The following is a 21,924-nucleotide window of genomic DNA, read 5'->3' on the forward strand; positions in this document are numbered from 1 at the left end:
TGTAGAAGCCCTCCGTGATCGCTGCCCCCTCCGGCGGAGCTCCGGAACAGGCCCCAAGATGGGATCTCGTGGATACAGAAAGTTGCGGCGGTGGAATTAGGGTTTTGGCTCCATATCTGATCGTTTGGGGGTACATGGGTATATATAGGAGGAAGAAGTACGTCGGTGGAGCAACAGGGGGCCCACGAGGGTGGGGGCGCACCTGGTAGGGTAGGGTGCGCCCCCTACCTAGTGGCCTCCTATTACGTGCCTTGACGTAGGGTCCAAGTCTCCTGAGTTGTATTCGATGAGAAAATCACGTTCCCGAAGGTTTCATTTCGTTTGGACTCCGTTTGATATTCCTTTTCTTCGAAACCCTAAAATAGGCAAAAAAACAGCAATTCTGGGCTGGGCCTCCGGTTAATAGGTTAGTCCCAAAAATAATATAAAAGTGGATAATAAAGCCCAATAATGTCCAAAACAGTAGATAATATAGCATGGAGCAATAAAAAATTATAGATACGTTGGAGACGTATCATTAGTTCATCCCTCTTAGGGGGGATATCACATCTAGGGGGAGCTTTACTCTAACAAATTGAGCTAAAGCAACTCTAATGGTGTGAATACAACAATGCTTTATGTAAAAGTGGCAACCCCACTTGTGCTTAAACGATGAGTATGACCTACGATCAAATGTTCTCATTTGACTCCTAAGTCAATATACTCATATATAGATGACATAGTCATCTCCAAATTGCTTGATAGATGCTAGAGTGATTGTGCATGCTTTGTCACATATTTCATTTGCCATCTTATTGTGTGAGCATGTTGGATGCATATTTTACTCATTCGAGGACATCCATTTGTTGCATTGATTGTTTGGCTTTTTCTCTTTTGCCAAATGGATGGACAAGAATTCCTAAGAACTCCCTCTAGCTATCTATGCTTTTGTCGTCTTAAACTCTATTCATGCTACATCACAAAGTTTGTTCAAGTCAGATTCGAACCACTCTGTGTGAGGAGCACTTGGAGTCCCCGATTCATCATAGACTTAAACTTCCAAAACCTCTTTGTGCATTTCGGTATGATCGAGTCATCCATTTCGGTCACACCGAGATCACTAAGTTGATCTAGGTTTTCAATCTCGGTGCAACCGATTAGAACTTTTCGGTCACACCAAGTTGTAGCAACCGCTTGCGATTCTGCATCTCGGTGCCACCGAGTTATTCCACTCGGTCACACCGATAGGGTCGGGATATATATACCCACGGGTGAGATTTTGGAAATTCCTTCAAAACCTCTCAGCCCACGCGTGTCCTGCTCTGCCACCTCGGGTCTCCGGATTGTCCTCTCGCTGCTAGTGACCTCCCGCCGCTGGTTTCCGTCATCGTCAACGGAATTCTGCCCCTCCATTGCCGCTGTAGCGAACTCCGCCAAATTAGGGTATGAGTTCGATCTTTTGTGCTATTCTTTAACTCCGACTCGTAGCACATTACTTTGCCATGATCATGACCACGTATGCAATTAATCTATCCACTGAAAACATCCCTTGGGTTAGGTTTGATTTGAAAATTTAGGGTTAGGTCTCCGCCGGACTCATCTCGGACCGACCGAATTGTAGAAATCGGTCTCACCGATTTGGCTTAGGCCATTGCAGTTGCACTTTCGGTCTGACTGAAAACTGCAAATCGGTGTGACCGAGTTCGATTCTTTGTGAAACCCTAGCACTCTTGTTGCCACCGAACTGTGACTCGGTCTGACCGAGTTCACTAGTATAGGTTCCAAAAGCTGCTTCGGTATCACCGAGTTTACAAATCGGTAGTTCCGAAATGATTTCTATGAAGAATTAAAACTAAGTTTTTAAGTCATTCTTTTTGTAAAAACTCTACACTTTGTGATGCTCATCCACTCTATCTCATCTATATCTATTCACAGGGTCTGCTGTCAGTAAGTTTGCAGAAATGTCTGACCAGAGCTACAGCCAGAACAAGTCAGAGGAACAGGTGCAGTTGAGTGAGGGCACTAGTCCCTCAAGCAGTTCTGATGATGGCAGCAGGAGCACATCAAGCAACATGCCCAAGGCAGCCACCAGAACAAGGAAGAAGAAGACCTCAGATTCTGAAGATGAGGATTATGTGGCTGTTGAGGAGGAAGTCAGCTCCAAGAAGAAGGTGCTGAAGAAGGAGTATGGCACAGTTGCATCAACTAAGCCTGGCTTGCACAAGAAGGCCCCTGCCAAGAGGGTGCCAACCTTAAAGGTGAGAGCCTCAACTGCTGAACTCCAAGCCAACTGAAGAGGTTGTTGGAGAAGGAAAGAAAAGGAAGGAAATGGTCAAGAAGACCACTGCCAGAGTGCTTGGAAGATCCTCCATTATGAGAGATCCAGAAGAAGAGGAGGAGGAAGAGGATGTTGCACCAGCTCCTAAGGCTCTGAAGCTTATGGGAGATGCAATCAAGTCAGGGGCTCCTCCATCTAAACCCAAATCTGCTCCCAAGGCTGTTGCTCAGAAACCCCCAAAGCCCAAGAGGAACACCAGGAGTATACCTGCTAAGGTGAAGAACAAGGCCCCAGTGCCTGAAGCTGAAGAAGAAGAAGATGATTCTCATGCTCTGAGGAAGTTGAAGCCCAAAATTCCTGACCAGAATGATGCTCATCCAGTCGCTGAGGACATGCACATCAGAAAAATGCAGGATTGAGGTTATGGAGACAGTCTGATCCCTATGCTGTTAGGAGGAGGACTGCAGTTGATTACAGGTTTCACACTAAGGAACAACAAGATTTCTATGAAACCATTATGCTTGACAAGAAGCCCATAGTGTGTGACATGAAATGGGTGGACTGAGAGTTCATCCGGGAAAATGAAGATCACTTCCCAGGAGTGTATGACAGCTTTAAGGCTTGTGGAGTAGATGAATTCGTTGGACAAAAGCTCACCAAGTGGAATGATGAGTTGATCATGCAGTTTTACTCTGTTGCCCACTTCTATCCAGATGGAAGGATAGTTTGGATGTCTGAGGGTACTAGGTACTAGTCCACAGTTGAAGAATGGGCCAAGCTAATCAATGCCCCCAAAGAACATGAAGATGACTTGGGTGTGTATGCCACCAAGAAGAAATACCACAACTCCATGGCAAACATGTACAAGGAGATCCCTAACGAAGCTTTGGAAACACATAAGCTTGGATGTGTACACTATCTGTTGTCTGGTCTGCCTACCATTAACTAGATCTTAAGGCACACATTGCTACCCAAGTCAGGAGATCACAAGATGATCAGAGGACACTCCATCAACATGCTGCAAATTTTTGATGTTCCCCAGAAGTTCAAAGTTATGAGTTTGATTGTCAAAACGATCAAGAGGACTGTTGCTGATCAAAAGAGGACTTGTGGATATGCTCCACATATTCAGGAGCTCATCAATTCTAAGATGGGCACAGGGACTTATTTGCTGGACAAGGAGCATCTACCTCTATATCCTGAATTTGAAGACAGCACTATTGTGATGAATGAGGAGGAACCATCATCAGCTCAAGTCCAGGAGAAGAGAGCCAAGGAAAAGGCCGAGAAATATGCCCAGATGCCAAGTGTTGAAGAGGCATCTCGAGTCTTCCTGAAGAGCAAGCAAGATTAGTTAGGCTATCTGATTCAAGCTACACTGAGGATTGAGAAGGGCTTGACCACCCTGACTCAGAATCAGGAGAGCCTGGAGAGGATTGTGGAGGAAAAATTCTATGATCTTGATCTGAAGGTGACTGAGATTTAGACTACAGTGAGCAGCTTCAGGAGGAAGCATAGGAGAGGAAAGGAAAAGCAACCACTGATGCTTTTCAGTGTGTGCCACGAGGTCCAAGCTCTGCTGCAGTGCCAGTCTCAGATGCCAGAGCTTCAGTGTCAGCACCAGCAGCTACAGCTCCAGTGCCACCTCCAGCACCCACTCCATCAGCTCCAACTACATCGTCAGAAGCCTTCGTCCTTAGAGTTCTATCTACACCACCTCCCGAAGACCAAGCCTGAGAGACATATAGCACTATGCATTTTCAAACTTTTTGGTAACTTGTTGCCAAAGGGGGAGAAATATGTATAGATCATAGGCTTCGAGAGAGAGTGTCTTGCTTTTTATCTCTCTTGCTTTTGGTTGAACTTTTTGTGTGCTTGTGTGAGATACTTTATGTCCTTATGTCCTCGTGAGATACTTATGTGATCATGTGGTTGATCATATGCTACATTAATGTTTGGTTGAATGATGCTATCCTTTATATTCCATATATGATAATTCACTTGCTTGGTAATGAGTGCATGCTTCTAATTTCTATCATTTTGAGCGCTCCACCAAGATGTATGTGACATGGAAGAGTAACCCATGGTCCTAATTGATTGTGCATTTGCATTCAAAAGCAAATTTTAAATAATGCACAAATTTAGGGGGAGCTCTTGCTTATCACATACTTCTCAAAGCGACAATGTTTTTCAATCTTATAATCATTTGTCGAAGCTTTGATCTATATGTTGTCATCAATTACCAAAAAGGGGAAGATTTAAAGTGCAACTATCCCTGGGTGGTTTTGGTAATTCCTAACAACATATAGCTCATTGAGCTAATGCTACTTGAAGATAAATATTTCAGGAAAAGCTCAATGATTGGCATGGCATGGATTAGAATGTGGACCCCTCAAAATGCTAAGGACAAAAGATTGGCTCAAGCTCAAAGCACAAGACTCTACATTTTACTTTTAGTGATCCAAGATCACATTGAGTCCATAGAAAAGCCAATACTATTAAAAGGGGGTGAGGTGTTGCTTAATGAGTTGCTTGCTCAAAATGCTTAGTGATATGCTCCAAAAACCCTCAACTACTTTCCCATATCCACATATGTCCCAAACCAAAAGTCAAACTCGGCCGCACCGAAATCTTCTATCCGGCGCCACCGAGTTCACTTGACATAGCTACTGCCAGAAACACTAGTCACTTCGGTCTCACCGATAGGGATCTCGGTCTCACCGAGATGGGATTGAAAACTCTCTGTTTCCCTTCGTAACGTTTCCGTTCAACCGAGATGAGCGATCGGTCCCATCGAGATTGCAATGCAAACTCTCTGTTTCCCCTTCGTAACATTTTGGTCTAACCGAGATGAGCGAATTGGTCCCACCGAGTTTGCCTGACCAACTCTTTGGTTGCCTATTACCAAAATCGGTCCCACCGAGTTTGTGTAATCGGTCTCACCGAGATTACGTTATGCCCTAACCCTAATGGAATCGGTCCCACCGAGTTGACATATCGGTCCCACCGAAAATCCTAACGTTCACATTTTGAACTAAATCAGTCTGACCGAGTTATATGATTCGGTCCCACCGAGTTTGGTGATTTGTGTGTAACGGTTAGATTTTGTGTGGAGGCTATATATACCCCTCCACCCACTCTTCATTCGTGGAGAGAGCCATCAGAATATTCCTACACTTCCAACATACATTTTCTGAGAGAGAACCACCTACACTTGTGTTGAGGTCAAGATATTCCAATCCAACCACATAAATCTTGATCTCTAGCCTTCCTCAAGTTGCTTTCCACTCAAATTATCTTTCTACCAAATCAAATCCTATGAGAGAGAGTTGATTGTTGAGGAGACTATCACTTGAAGCACAAGAGCAAGGAGTTCATCATCAACACACCATCTATTACCTTTTGGAGAGTGGTGTCTCCTAGATTGGTTAGATGTCACTTGGGAGCCTTTGTCAAGATTGTGGAGTTGAACCAAGGAGTTTGTACGAGCAAGGAGATCACCTACTTCGTGAAGACCTACCCTAGTGAGGCAAGTCCTTCGTGGGAGATGGCCATGGTGGGATAGACAAGGTTGCTTCTTCATGGACCCTTCGTGGGTGGAGCCCTCCGTGGACTCGCACAACCGTTACCCTCCGTGGGTTGAAGTCTCCATCAACGTGGATGTACGATAGCACCACCTATCAGAACCACGCCAAAAATCTCCGTGTCTACATTGCGTTTGCTCCCTCCAAACTCCTCCATTTACCTTCATATGCAATTGTTTTACATTACGCTGCTATACTCTTAGAATTGCATGTGTAGGTTGATTACTTGATTGTGCTAAGTTGCTAAAATCTGCCAAGACTTAAAGTTGGGAAAAGGCTAGGTTTTTATTTGGTCAAGTAGTCTAATCACCCCCCTCTAGACATACTTCCGATCCTACACACTTGTACCTTGAAATTTAGTGAGAGATCATCTTATAATGCTACCGTCAATCAAGCAGAATAAGATGCATAAAGGATAAACATCACATGCAATCAGTATAAGTGACATGATATGGCCATCATCATCTTGTGCCTTTGATCTCCATCTCCAAAGCACCATCATGATCACCATCGTCACCGGCGCGACACCTTGATCTCCATCGTAGCATCGTTGTCGTCTCACCAAATATTGCTTCTACGACTATCGCTACTGTTTAGTGATAAAGTAAAGCAACTACAGGGCCATAGCATTGCATACAATAAAGCGACAACCATATGGCTCCTGCCAGTTGTCGATAACTCCGTTACAAAACATGATCATCTCATACAATAAAATATAGCATCATGCCTTGACCATATCACATCACAACATGCCCTGCAAAAACAAGTTAGACGTCCTCTACTTTGTTGTTGCAAGTTTTACGTGGCTGCTACGGGCTGAGCAAGAATCGTTCTTACCTATGCATCAAAACCACAACGATATTTCGTCAAGTTAGTGTTGTTTTAACCTTCAACAAGGACTGGGCGTAGTCACGCTCGGTTCAACTAAAGTTGGAGAAACTGACACCCACTAGCCACCTGTGTGCAAAGCATGTCGGTAGAACCAGTCTTGCGTAAGCGTACGCGTAATGTCGGTCCGGGCCGCTTCATCCAACAATGCCGCCGAACCAAAGTATGACATGCTGGTAAGCAGTATGACTTGTATCGCCCACAACTCACTTGTGTTCTACTCGTGCATATAACATCTACGCATAAACCTGGCTCGGATACCACTGTTGGGGAACGTAGTAATTTAAAAAAAATTCCTACGCACACGCAAGATCATGGTGATGCATAGCAACGAGAGAGGAGAGTATCGTCCACGTACCCTCGTAGACCGTAAGCGGAAGCGTTATGATAACGTGGTTGATGTAGTCGTACGTCTTCACGATCCGACCGATCCAAGTACCGAACGTACGGCACCTCCGAGTTCAGCACACGTTCAGCTCGATGACGTCCCACGAACTCCGATCCAGCAGAGCTTCACAGGAGAGTTCCGTCAGCACGACGGCGTGATGACGGTGATGATGTTGCTACCGATGCAGGGCTTCGCCTAAGCACCTCTACGATATGATCGAGGTGGATTATGGTGGAGGGGCACCGCACACGGCTTGGAACAATAAACTTGTGTGTCCTAGGGTGCCCCTGCCCCCATATATAAAGGAGAAAGGGGGGAGGCCGACCGGTCCTTGCAGGGCGCGCTAGGAGGAGGAGTCCCCCTCCTAGTAGGAGTAGGACTCCCCTTTCCTACTCCTACTAGGAGGGGGAAAGGAAGGAGGAGAGGGAGAAGGAAAGGGGGGCGCCGCCCCCCCTTCCCTAGTCCAATTCGAACCAGGAGAGGAGGGGGCGCGCGGCCTGCCCTGGCCGGCCCTCTCTCTCTCCACTAAGGCCCATGTGACCCATTACTTCTCCCGGGGTGTTTCCGGTAACCCTCCGGCACTCCGGTTTTCTCTGAAATCACCCGGAACGCTTCTGGTATCCGAATATAGTCATCCAATATATCAATCTTTATGTCTTGACCATTTCAAGACTCCTCATCATGTCTGTGATCACATCTGGGACTCCGAACTACCTTCGGTACATCAAATCACATAAACTCATAATATCGGTCGTCACCGAACGTTAAGCGTGCGGACCCTACGGGTTCGAGAACTATGTAGACATGATCGAGACACGTCTCCGGTCAATAACCAATAGCGGAACCTGGATGCTCATATTGGCTCCTACATATTCTACGAAGATCTTTATTGGTCAAACCGCATAACAACATATGTTGTTCCCTTTGTCATCGGTATGTTACTTGACCGAGATTCGATCATCGGTATCTCAATACCTAGCTCAATCTTGTTACCGACAAGTCTCTTTACTCATTCCATAATGCATCATCCCGCAACTAACTCATTAGTTGCATTGCTTGCAAGGCTTATAGTGATATGCATTACCGAGAGGGCCCATAGATACCTCTCCGACAATCGGAGTGACAAATCCTAATCTCGATCTATGCCAACTCAACAAGTACCATTGGAGACACCTGTAGAGCACCTTTATAATCACCCAGTTACGTTGTGATGTTTGGTAGCACACAGAGTGTTCCTCCGGTAATCGGGAGTTGCATAATCTCATAGTCATAGGAACATGTATAAGTCATGAAGAAAGCAATAGCAGTAAACTAAAACAATCAAGTGCTAAGCTAACAGAATGGGTCAAGTCAATCAGATCATTCTCCTAATGATGTGATCCCGTTTATCAAATGGCAACTCATGTCTATGGTTAGGAAACATAACCATCTTTGACCAACGAGCTAGTCAAGTAGAGTCATACTAGTGACACTCTGTTTGTCTATGTATTCGCACATGTATTATATTTTCGCTTAATACAATTCTAGCATGAATAATAAACATTTATCATGAAATAAAGAAATAAAGAATAACTTTATTATTGCCTCTAGGGCATATTTCCTTCACACAGAGCGAATCTGGCACCTGGATCAATCTCTAAACCTGGTGAGCTAACATCGCAATATTAAACGAGTGAAGATCCCTGAAACCCAGCCCGCCTTGCTCCTTTGGAAGTGTCAGTTTATCCCAGCCAACCCAGTGGTGTTTGTGCTCGTTGTGGGAGTCCTGGATTAGGGGGTCTCCAGAATGCCCGTCAAAGGCTTGTTGCCACCGCGACGAGCCTAAAAAAGCAGAAGCAAAGGCTCAAGGCTGCGCAGGACACACTCCAAATCAGATGGAGTAAAGTACCCAACACAGCAGCGAAGTACGGCGACAATCGCCCCACAAAGAGCTACCCAAAGCGGAAATTGCTACCTGAATTCGATGAGGAGGCCTCAGACCCCTCACAACCAAAAATCAAAATGGCCACCTGGCCGGATAGACGACCTCACGGCCAACATCAATCGGCAAACAACGCCACTCACAAGTCAATACGCGACCCACGTGAGGGCTCGCACCAAAAGGACGGCGCAACCAGATTCATCTATGGACCACGCAAGCGCGCCCAAGCTTACAATGTAACACAACAAACATCCAAACAATGCGGTACACCCAGATACAGGGGTGCATCACACCCCCTATGTTTCACCAATGAGGTGATGGACCATAAATTTCCAGAAGGATTCAAACCCGTGAACATAGAGGCATACGACGGAACAACAGACCCTGGGGTCTGGATTGAGGACTATATCCTCCATATACATATGGCTCGAGGAGATGATCTCCATGCCATCAAGTACTTACCCCTCAAGCTCAAAGGGACAGCCCGCCACTGGCTTAAAGGCCTCCCCGAAAACTCCATTGGAAGTTGGGAAGAACTTGAAGACGTTTTTTGGGCAAATTTCCAAGGAACTTATGTCCGGCCTCCGGACGCGGATGATTTGAGCCATATAACTCAACAGCCCGGAGAGTCAGCCCAAAAACTTTGGAACAGGTTTCTTACTAAAAAGAACCAAATTGTCGACTGTCCGGACGCCGAAGCATTGACAGATTTTAAACATAGTGTCCATGACGAATGGCTCGCCAAACACCTCGGCCAAGAAAAGCCGAGAACGATGGCAGGATTAACAAGCCTCATGACCCGCTTTTGCGCGGGTGAGGACAGCTGGCTAGCCAGATGCAGCACCAGCGACCCCAGTACATCCGAAGTTAGAGATGGAAACGGAAAATCACGGCGCAACAGCAATAACAAACGCCGAAACAAAGGAGACAGCACGAAGAGCACGACAGTAAACGCTGGATTCAAAAGCTCTCGGCCAGGTCAGAAGCCGCCCTCTAAAGGCGCCAGAGACGAACTGTCCAGCCTGAATAAAATTCTGGACCAAATATGTCAGGTCCATAGCACCCCTGGCAAACCAGCTAATCATACCCACAAAGAATGTTGGATATTCAAGCAGTCCGGAAAGCTCAACACCGTACACAAGGGGGAGGATACACCAAGCGAAGATGAGAATGAGCCTCTCAAGGGAGACGCTGGGGAACAAAAGAAATTTCCACCAGAAGTCAAAACAGTAAACGTGCTACACGTGATCAATGAAAAAAACAAAACGGCACTCCCAGCAAAATACGCCCAAAGGCCTATCACCGCGGAGTCCTGCCACTGGTCGTCTCAACCGATCATTTTCGACCATCGTGATTACTCAGCAAGTATCCGGCGTGCAGGATGGGCTGCCCTGGTATTAGACCCAATAATTAACGGATACCGCCTCACACGAATCTTGATGGACGGTGGCAGTAGTCTAAACCTGATATACCAGGATACAATCCGCGAAATGGGGATAGACCCAACAAAAATTCACCATAGCAATATTACCTTTAAAGGAGTAACGCTAGGCCCAGGGGCTCGTTGCATGGGCTCCCTGTTACTAAACGTTATATTCGGCTCCCCCGATAACTTCCGTAGCGAACATCTAACCTTCCACATCGCTCCGTTCCAAAGTGGCTATCAAGCACTACTTGGACGCGAAGCTTTCGCTCGCTTTAATGCAATACCACACTACGCTTTCCTCACATTCAAGATGCCCGCTCCACGTGGCATCATTACAGTGAATGGAAATATTAAGCGATTTCTGTGCATCGAAGAGCGTGCGGCTGCCTTAACAGCCGCACACTAAAAACGGCCTCACCAACTAATTAACAGGTCCCCTATTACAATACAAGGGGCTCAACGGGCGCAGACAAGTGGCAATTCTTACTCACCTTGAATTATACATGATTTATTTAAAGAAAACTATCTTTCTGCATGATAGCTTTTTTACCTAAGCTCCTCTCTTTTACAGATAATCATCGTGCTACACCCGTCCAGGATACGGCACAACGGAGACACAGGCGCAGATGTGCAGCACGGACCCGCTCCAAGGATTCTTTTTATATTAAGACCCTGCGTAAACCTTTTTTACTGTCTCTTGTTGATATATATCCACCGAATTCTCAACACAATTGAGAAGGATGCTAACGTCTTGGCATGTGGCCACGTCAGAATAACGCACGTACCTGGACACAAGGGGCTTCTTACAAGCGGCACTATTTCGGCCCAGTTTATACCATAAAGACCGAATACCTTAGGGAGTGTTCGACGTCGCGAGTTCGGCCTTATATGCATCAGCTCCGAATCATTGTCTTTGGTCAAATGTTGGGTTTGCCCGGCTCCTGTGTTTTGGTGCCTTACGTTCCGCTTTGCCGGCTAAGGTAGCACCAGGAGAACTACTGCGATTGTGCCCTGATTCATCCGGACGAGCGCCTCAGTAGAGAAAGCCGAAAACTGACTGTCATGATATAGCGTGAGACTGGTCAACCACTCGATGACCTATCGGAATGTTAGAATTCCTCCGCCTTAACGAAGGGCCGTTTTCCAGCCAGGCGTATACGCACCCCGCGACCGGGAGAGTGCGGAGCCACCAGGGGCTATCTAGTAGCCCCACTGTCAAACTCCTATGGCTAAGTGAAAGTGTTCAAGCATTATAGTCCGGTTGCCTCGCTCGCTGCGCTATCACCTCCTTATCAGGACCAAGACGTTGGGTTAAGTGTGAACACGCGTTTTTGCGAGCACCTCCGCATTATATGCGTGGGGGTTGAAGCCGACGGCTGCAATCTTTCAGGTTATACACATGTATACATAAACGGCCGCACAGGAGGCATCATACTACTTTCAGGCAAAAGTATAAACATAGCCTTATAAAAACTTCATAAAAGCATTATGTTTACAATGAGAATAGGTATCACTCAAACATAATATTTTTCGAGCACTGGGCCTCTATCAAACGAGCACCCTCGAGAACTTCCTCGAAATAGTGTTCGGCAGCCACACGGCCTATGGCCGAACCCTGCGCCGCAACAGTGGTAGCGTCCATCTCCGCCCAGTATGCTTTAACACGGGCAAGGGCCATCCGCGAGCCTTCTATGCACGCCGACCTCTTCATCGCATTAATGCACGACAGCGCATCAAGGAGCTGCCGCACTAAGCTGAAATAGTTGTTCGGCTTAGGCCCTTCCGGCCATAATTGATCCACAACAGACCTCATGGCGAGTCCGGACAACCTATTCAGTTCGGCCCATTCGGCTAGCTGGTTAGTCAATGAAAGCGGACGCTCTGGAACGTGGAATTGCGTCCAGAACAGCTTGTCCACTTCACGATCTGTCTGACCTTGGAAGTACTTGGCCGCATCGGCAGCGCTCGCCGCCAAATCCACATACGTATCTGCCAAGCTCCACAGCCGATCCAGAGGGGCATACCGTGGATCTTCGAACTTCCTTCGTAACATGAAGGGTTTTCCAGCCGCAATATCTCCGGCTTCCCGCAGCTCCTCCTTCTTTGCTCTCATAGCAGAACGGGTGTCTTTGTCTGCCGCCGCGGCCTTCTCAAGGTCTGTTGCCTTCGCTTGGTTCTCTTTCTCAAGGACCCGGCAACGGTCAGCAGTGTCTTTCAATTCTACGGCCATCTTGTCCATCTTCTCTTGGCTCTTGCAATGTGCGGCCTTCTCGGCTTTCAACTCTTCGGCCGCCTTCAAAGCAGCCGCATTACTACTCCTCGCTTGTTCCTTGGCTCGGGCAAGTTCCATCCGCAAGGCTTCCACGGTGGCAGCCCCATCTGCAGTCACAACATATTAAAGATACTGGCATTATGCTGCTCTTACTATGTGGCGTTCACCGGATAATAACACTTACCATGTGCCTCGTCAAGCCTCTTCTTAGCAAGCTCGTTGTCGGCGTCTGCCGCATCCAGTTGCCGTTTTAATTGGGTAAACTCCCTAGTTTGGCTAGCCATAGGAGCTCCCACCACCTACACATAAAAGCAGATTGGTTATTGCCTGGGAATTTGATCCTCTGTTCGCCGCCGTTCTCGATAACAACCAGAGTCTCAGGGGCTACTATAACATGTGCAGTACTATCACATATTATCTCACATACCTCAAAGCCTGTCAATAGACTCATAAAGGCTTCATGTAATCCGCTTTCAGCGGACGAGATTCTCTCCATCACCGTACCCATCAGCGTAAGGTGCTCTTCTGAGATGGCTGCTCGCCCCACCAACTCCCTCAGAACGTCCGACCGCACACTAGACGGTGTCGGATTCTTTCGTATGCTTTCTTCGGGAGCCGGACACTGGGGACTTCTGGGGTCTACGGGACTATCTTCTGGCCTCACCGGATCCGGAGAGGCCCTCCGCGACGACACTTCGGGGTCGCCCGCTTCTGGAGCGGAGGAGTCCGAGGGAGGCGTTTCACTCTCCATCATCTTCGGAAGAAGATCCCTCGAAGACGAGCTCATTTGAGAGGGGTTGAGGCCCGAACTGCAAGATATATGCGGTGGTTGTTTTCTCAGAGGAAAAAGATAGCATACTCTTACTATTAAAATATTTTGGATCACTTACGACTCGTTGGAGGGCAGATCCCCTCACGAACTTTGTGCGGCAAAATCACCCCCTGAGGCAGGACCTTCTGTGGGAGACTTCTTCTCCCGTTTGGAGGCTTCGGCTTCCGGATCCTCGGAAGCAGTCCTTTTCCTCCCCTGGTCGTCCTCCTTCGTGGAAACGCTCGTTCCCTCGGTCGGAGCGGGTAGCGATGGAGGCCCGCGTTCACCCGTATTATCCCCCTCGGTATCTTCCTTCAAGGGTTCCGGGCAAGGTGCGACCTCGAGCATCTTCTCCAATACAGGATTTTCCAAACCCTCAGGGAGGGGGGCCAAACACCAAATCATCTTCGCCTTCATTAGCCAGTCCTGCTCAAAAAGTGAACTCTCAAAAATAACCTCGAATAAAAGACAGTGTGTTCGGCTAGAAGATTTCTTACTTGTTCGACGACGCGATTACTGCTCAGGCCCGCGTCCTTGGTGATATCCGGACACTCCACTTGAGGTCCGAAGAATGACTTGTACATCTCCTCGTGCGTCAGGTCGAGGAAACTTTGAATGGCACGTGGTCCCTCTGGGTTGAACTCCCACAAGTGCAGGGGCCGGCGTTTGCAAGGCTGGACTTGACGAACCAGCATAACTTGTATTACCGCAACCAAATTAAAATCTCCCTCGAAGAGATCTCTGATGCGGCTTTGCAGTATAGGCACGTCCTTGGCTGGACCCTAGCTCAGGCCCCTGCTAATCCATGACATCAGTTGTGGTGGGGGGCCCGGGCGGAAAGCGGGGGCAGCTGCCCACTTGGCACTTCTGGGAGCCGTGACGTAGAACCACTCCCGTTGCCATAATTCGGATACCTCTAGAAAGGAACCTTTCAGCCATGGAGCTCTTGCCATCTTGCTTATTGATGCACCTCCGCACGCTACATGCTTCCCCTCGATCACCTTCGTTTGTACTTCAAAGGTCTTGAGCCACAGGCCAAAGTGAGGGGTCACACGGAGGAAGGCCTCACACACGACAATAAATGTCGTGATGTGGAGAAAGGAGTCCGGAGCTAGGTCATGGAAATCTAGCCCGTAATAGAACATCAAGCCCCTGACGAAGGGATCCAGAGTGAGGCCTAGACCTCGGAGGAAGTGGGAGACAAACACAACGTTCTCGTTGGGTTTGGGAGTAGGGACGACCTGCCCTCGGGCAGGCAGCCGATGCGAAACCTCGGCGGTTAGGTATCTGGCCTCCCTCAACTTCTTAATGTCCTCTTCCGTCACGGAGGAGGGCATCCATCGGCCTTGAAGGCTGGATCCGGACATGATTGAAGATCCGGAGCACCTAACCTGGGCTTTGGGTGTTAGAACTCGAGGCGAGGGAAGGGTTTGGTTGAGCACAAGAGGGAAAAAGCGAAAACCTTGTCCCCTTATAAAGAGGGTGAATATCAAGCGTCCTCTCCGTAGCCGTTTTGGACTTAGCTATAATCTAGGAGTCCTAGACACGGTTGGGTTACCCACCGACCGCATTAATGAGAATCCCGTAATTAGGGGAACACGATCTCCGCTTTGGCAAGACGTGTCAGGAAACCGCCTCGCGTTATGTGTGGAGCTGGTTAAGAGAAACGGTTCGAATAATCATCGGGCCATGATGTAATGTCATATTGACAAAACAAGCTAGCGGATTAGATCTGCGAAAGCATTATTCTCTCTACGGTGGAATGTGGAACTTATTTTGCAGGGTCGGACACTATCCTCGTATTCAACTTCTTCTGTAATGTATTCGGAGAAGGAACCCGCCTTGCAATGCCGAAGACAACTGCGCGCCGGACTCATCATCATTGAAGCCTGGTTCAGGGGCTACTGTGGGAGTCCTAGATTAGGGGGTCTCTGGACAGCTGGACTATCTCCATTGGTCGGACTGTTAGACTATGAAGATATAAGATTGAAGACTTCGTCTCGTGTCTGGATGGGACTCTACTTGGCGTGGAAGGAAAGCTAGGCAATACGTATATGGATATCTCCTCCTTTGTAACCGACCTTGTGTAACCCTAACCCTCTTCGGTGTCTATATAAACTGGAAGGTTTTAGTCCGTAGGACAATAATCACAACATACAATCATACCATAGGCTAGCTTCTAGGGTTTAGCCTCTCTGATCTCATGGTAGATCTACTCTTATAACACCCATATCTTCAATATTAATCAAGCAGGACGTAGGGTTTTACCTCCATCAAGAGGGCCCGAACCTGGGTAAAACTTCGTGTCCCTTGCCTTCTGTTACCATCCGGCCTAGACGCACAGTTCGGGACCCCCTACCCGAGATCCGCCGGTTTTGACACCGACACTCGTCCTCCTGATTATCCCACCACAAGCGGTAGATCATTTGGCTAATACTTTCACACAGGGACTTGGTCAAATCAAAACAAGACATGGTATAGGCTGGGATAGCCTGGGCAACGGTTTTAATCAATATTTCCTTCCCCTTTTTGGACAAGAGCTTAAATTTGTAGCCCTGCAGCAGCTCCCAAATCCTACCCCGGAGATACTCGAAGCAAATGTGTCGTGACTTGCCAACATAAGAAGGTAGTCCCAAGTACTTCCCGTGTTGTCCCTCATTCTGTAGACCAAGCAAGTAGAGTAAGTTTTGTTTCCTCTGATGGGACGTATTCTTGCTGAAAAGCACCGCAGACTTATCACGATTAATGGTTTGGCCTGACCCCCTCTCATATACCCCAAGGATTTCATTCACTGCCACACTTTCTTCAGTAGCCTCCATAAGCACCAAGGAATCATCCGCAAAAAGCAAGTGTGTGACTGAAGGTGCATCCGGTGCCACCCTAATACCACTTATCGAACCCACTGCCTCGGCATGATTTAGCAGGGCGGAGAGGCCCTCGACACATATCAAAAATAGGTACGGGGATATTGGGTCTCCCTGCCTCAGACCACAACCCGGAATTACCATGTCAGTACATGAGCCATTAATTTTGAAACTGAAACGAACAAAGGGGAAGTACTTGGGACTACCTTCTTATGTTGGCAAGTCACGACGCATTTGCTTCAAGTATCTCCGAGATAGGATTTGTGAGCTGCTGCAGGGCTACAAAATTAAGCTCTTGTCCAAAAAGGGGAAGGAAATATTGATTAAAACCGTTGCCCAGGCTATCCCAGCCTATGCCATGTCCTATGTGAAAGTATTAACCAGATGATCTGCCGGTTCTGGTGGGATAATCAGGAGGATGAGAAAATTGTTAAGGTGGCAGAGACACGCATCCCGTACGAATTGAGTCGGATGGTGCCACGAATTAGATGTTTTGCAACACCTATTGCGTTGCACTAAGATGTATGTTGTGCACCATCCGATGGAACTTGGATATGTCGGCTGGACGAGTGGCGGAACGCTAGGCGTGATGGACCGGCTGATTCTAATAATCATTCCCTAATGAAAAAGTTGCAAAAGCTGAAGCATAGGGCTTGTTATGATCTTCTCCAAATGCAAACTTCACCAATTTTCGGCCCGAAGCCCCGCCCGAACGCGATAACTACATGAAGCTGAAATCCAGGAAGCGATCGTGGGCTCTAGTTCATTTTTCTGGATCGAGGGATTCCCAGCTCCACGTTTTTCTGAATCTGGAGTTCGAGTTTTTTACGGTTGTTATGCCACTGCCAAGAAAAACGCTTTGATCACGTCCTCGCACGCACCCGCTCGCCCACATCTTCCCTTTCCCTCGTCTTATCCTCTCAAACCCTAACACCGCCATTCCCGCCGCCATGCCCGGCTGCCCCGTCGCCGGCGGGAACCCGTCCTCCGCCTACAGATCCGGCCATCCCAGGCTGATTCCCCTCGGATACCATCATCAGTGCTGCTAGCCGCGCGGGGTGCAAGGAGCTGCGACCCCATATGCCTCGGAGGAGCTTTTTTTTTTTTGAGGGATCCCACACTTTATTAATTAGAAACTATGTTCATAGGGATACAAAGGGGGTCATGAGGGGGTAGCCCATATGCCTCGGAGGAGCTAGCCCCTGACGCCATTGACCTGTGTGCAATTCGGCCCGGTATCTTCTGGTTTGGTGGAGTGCCTGGCCTGTTGGAGTCACAAATACGGCCCATCTTACTTCTAGATCCAACCCAAAAGCGCAGCGCCTTCGACCAGGCCGAGTTGGGACGGTCCACGACACACACACGATCTTCTCCATCGACGGCGCGCCGGCGGCGATGGCGGCGCGGAAGCTCATCTTCGGCCTCACAGCAGCAAGGCGAGCCAGTTCTCGGGCCCCTGTACTCCTCCGGGCCTCACCCCTCCTGGAAGCCTCCACTTCTGCCTCCCACACCACCGCCGCCGCGACGAAGCCGTCAGGTGGATCGCCGTGGGCGCTGCTCTTCTCCTCTAGGGTCTTCTCGTCGACCCCTCCGGCTCAACAGTCCGCCGGAGATGTGCCCGCCCCATCCGCGGTGGACCACAAGTTTGTTTCTCCTTCTTTAAAGCTCCTTGTCGCGTTCGTATCTTCAGCGTTTGCGTTTCTATAGTTTCTGCTAATTGTAGCGTCACATCCTTCATGAGGCGCTACTCCGGCCCCGAAATAGTAGTAGTCAAATTGGCATGTCTGTGATTGCCGGCGCATGATCTGATGGTCTCTCTGCTACCTTTTCTTTTATGTTCTTGCCAACATGCTTATATCTATCAAAACGCAGAGTTCGAATTATCGAACAACATATGAAGCTCATCAATTGAAGCGTGAAATCCGAACAGGACATGTTCCATTCCAAATCTATTTACAATCCCGCCAAGTTGCCAACTCCACTGGGTTGATAAGTTAATTAATCAGCACACACCTTATAAATCCGTAGCTTGACCATGCTCCCCTCTAGCATTTGGGGAATTTTTTCGGCAAGGTGAAGCCGGATGCTCGTTATGGATGTGACAGAGAAGTTATCTGTTACAACGATACACGAGGTATGAGCTATCACCGTCATGTTGAACGTCGGTCTGTATGTCCATATATTGACGGAGCCAGTGATCCGAGTGGAGGCGGAGCTGTGCTGGGGTGCCTCACATGGCCGTGTCATTGAGCATGGGATTGAGGAAGGCATCCTTGTTCATGCTCGGCAGAGAGAACATAGCATCGAGCTTGACCATGCTGGCAATGTCATGGGCCATGTCCTTGTATGTGAGCGTCTTGATGACGAACTGACAGGGAACTGGAGGAGGCTCTGAGTCAATTAGGTGCTCAATATATGGGCAAACTACATGTGTATACGATTACGAAATAACCTTGGTCCTAAAATTTGTGTTGGACATGGGCACTGATTTCCATATCTGAGTTGGTTATATGTGTTACAGAATCTATGCCGAGAAACACGATTCATGTATGGCTAGCAAAGAGACCAAATCTAGTACATGATTCTATTCCGTTTCACGTATTGATCAGATTAAATCTTAACCATTATTTGTGACTTATTGTTAGATTAAATCTTGACCCCATGTTAATTTCACAAAATCTCCAACATAACATTTCTGTTGCTTTAATAATATAATAGATAGATAGACTTGGGCCGTGGAAAAATGAGGAAAACCATATATCTTATATCCAGGGAAGATTTTGTACAATAATTCTTGTGATTTTGTGACATTGCCTATCATTGCAGCGAACCCCAAAACAGATTCTCGAGGGCTCAAACACTACGTATTTCGTCATTACAGTTGCATGGGCTTAGCTATAGTCAGTATTTATATTTTAGAAGCGATTGTAGTGGCTGAAGTAAATAAATGTGCATGAAAATAGTGTAGTATGAAACTGTGCTAAAAAATGACTAGAGTTTAGAGCAGAAAATCCACTTCTCTTTGTGATTCATATTATCATATAGTATATGATTTGTAGTGCCACATTGTATAACTGGCTATCACATTTGTGTACATGAAACAGGTTGATAATGCCAGAGGATAAGTTCCATAAATTAGCAGATGATACAATACATGATTTGCTTGAAAAACTTGAGGTAATGGATTCCCTTGACAAGTTCTTGATATCTTAGTACTTCACAGGAAACTTCACCAATGAATACATCAGTTCATCCTCTATTTGGCTAACACTTTTCTGTGTGCCTGTTTCAGGAATATGGTGATTCTCAGCAGATGGATGGCTTCGACATAGATTATGGGGTTAGTTATAATGAAATATCATGCACTCATGTTAGTTTCACTATTTTGAACTGTTTTTGTGCATTGGATCACTGATATTGTTTTCTCCATTTCGCTGAATTTTAAGAATCAAGTTCTAACATTGAGGCTAGGCGATTTGGGGACCTATGTTGTAAACAAGCAAACGCCAAACAGACAAATCTGGCTATCTTCACCTGTGAGGTATGGTTGTCTTGTCTTATTTGCTGCTCATTTGATGTGTATACTACCTGAACTTAAGCATATTATTATCTTATTTGCCATGCTGTATAACTTTGAAGTTGGGCTTGCTATTATGTTACGCTGATACTTGCCTAGGACAGTTTACTGGCATCAGTACCTTTTCAGTTTAAGAAGAGTATATTTGCATTCTACAGCATTATTTTGATACTTATCCCATATGGGCTTTATGCTTTCTAGAATGGGTTTATATTTTCCCCAACGCTTTATTTCTTCAAAAGATCCCATTCTTAAAAGATCCTGCTCAGATGTCCAAGTGTTTGTTTAAATTTAACTGTCCATTACCCATAAGCTCGTCAATCTTGATCTGTTACATGTTGATTCTTATCTGAAAGGGGTGTCTATATCATGTCTGCAGTGGGCCTGCTAGATTTGACTGGGATGCAGCAACAGACAGTTGGATTTATAGGCGGACTGGAGTAAATCTCATGCGACTTCTAGAGAAGGAGATCGGTGAGCTCTGTGGAACTCCAGTAGACCTTTCATAAAGGGATAGGAAAATGCCACATAGCTAAGTCCAATGGGGCATACAACATTTCGAGGGAGTAAACGAGATGATGTCTTTCAGTATGTTGATCCTGCCAAGTGAACCAACAGAGTTGTTGTACTGCACATTTTTGCACCATATGCTCGTATGCGTTGCCTAATAAGAGGTCTGGTTTTCGTCGATAGCGGGACATAGGCCTGTGATACTTCATGTTATATAATCAACCGTTTGCGTGCTGTGATCTGTGTTTTATAAGCGTGTTGTCCAAAAATTGTGTGTTGTTATTTCAATAGCATGATCAGCCATACTAGTATCATGTTTCAGTAGGAAGGGAGTGCACAAGCACTGGATTGGATCTCTGTATCAGTGGCAATCAGTATGTTCTATTGTATGCAAGTAACAAAAGTCAAGTTACATCAACATTCAAACATCCTATGCGACTCTTGCTCCATGAGCTCAGGGCTGAGCCTGACCATGAGAACGCAGAACTCTGTCTGATCCAGGGCGCCGTCCCCGTCCATGTCCCCCTCCCTCATCATCTCCTGGAGCTCGTCGTCCCGGAGCTCGCCGAGCCCCAGCCTGGCCGCGTTCCTCTTGAGGCTCTGGAAGGTGATCCTGCCGGCCCTGGGGTCCATGAGCAGCTGGAACCCCTTGCAGAGCTCCTGGATCAGCCCCTCCGCGCCGAGCTTCCTCGCCATCGACGGCAGGAAGTCGTCGAACTGCACCGAGGTCCTCCCCTTGTCGGCGCCCATGCCGCGCCCGATCCACGTCGACCGCGAAGAACGGAGGATCAGGGACAGCCGGCCCGGTTTGCAATGCAACAGTGGTAAATGGAGAATGAGAGGAGAATGGTGGGTGGGCGCTTAAATAAGGGGGCGGCGAGTGGTGACGGGGGAGGAAGGAGTCCATGAGGTTCTGGGAAGGAAGCAGCCTCTCCATGGATGCCAACCAAAGTACAGGCAAGGCAATTGCAGGCGTCGTGGCTGGCTTAGCTATCTGTTAGGACGTTGCTGCGTCCGGCGGTTTTCGGTTGGTTTCTGCGAAGTAGCCAGCACGTCGTACGACGGAAGGAAGGAGGCTTGGCTTGCTTCTCCGGTGCCGGATTGCTTGCAGGGGTCTCATGTGATGATGTGTGCCCAAGTACGTTTTCTTTATGGGTCATTAAGAATTTTGGCAGAGTCAGGTCAATGTGTGTGGCTGATCATAACTACTATAAACTGAGGTGATCTCGAGGAAGGTGGCGTATTTATTTCCAATTTGTTTAGGTGTTGGACGGCATTTTGACGTGGTCATCTTAAATGACTGGCGGGAAATTTCCGTTCGGTTGATGTGTGTTCGAGTCCTACGCGCTAACGCCGTCGCTCGTTGGTTGTGATCACACTTGATGATTTTGCGATGATGATTAAAGAGAATTTTACTGGCCTAGGT

At 47.5% G+C, this 21,924-nt stretch overlaps 1 protein-coding gene and 1 pseudogene across 1 annotated transcript; one reads left to right on the forward strand and one right to left on the reverse strand.

The window, feature by feature from the left end:
* Positions 1–17,709: 17,709 nt before the first annotated feature.
* On the forward strand, positions 17,710–20,751 carry LOC123062261 (frataxin, mitochondrial). Its single transcript, XM_044485708.1, has 5 exons — positions 17,710–18,054; positions 19,516–19,588; positions 19,704–19,751; positions 19,858–19,952; positions 20,368–20,751. The coding sequence occupies exons 1-5, from the start codon at positions 17,807–17,809 to the stop codon at positions 20,495–20,497; spliced, it is 594 nt and encodes a 197-aa protein (XP_044341643.1). The 5' UTR covers positions 17,710–17,806; the 3' UTR covers positions 20,498–20,751.
* A 104-nt stretch (positions 20,752–20,855) lies between these two features.
* Positions 20,856–21,435, reverse strand: LOC123062262 (calcium-binding protein PBP1-like; annotated as a pseudogene).
* Between the last annotated feature and the right edge of the window lie 489 nt (positions 21,436–21,924).

The sequence above is a fragment of the Triticum aestivum genome, chromosome 3A (genome assembly GCF_018294505.1).
Source record: "Triticum aestivum cultivar Chinese Spring chromosome 3A, IWGSC CS RefSeq v2.1, whole genome shotgun sequence".
Classification (NCBI taxonomy): Eukaryota; Viridiplantae; Streptophyta; class Magnoliopsida; order Poales; family Poaceae; genus Triticum; species Triticum aestivum.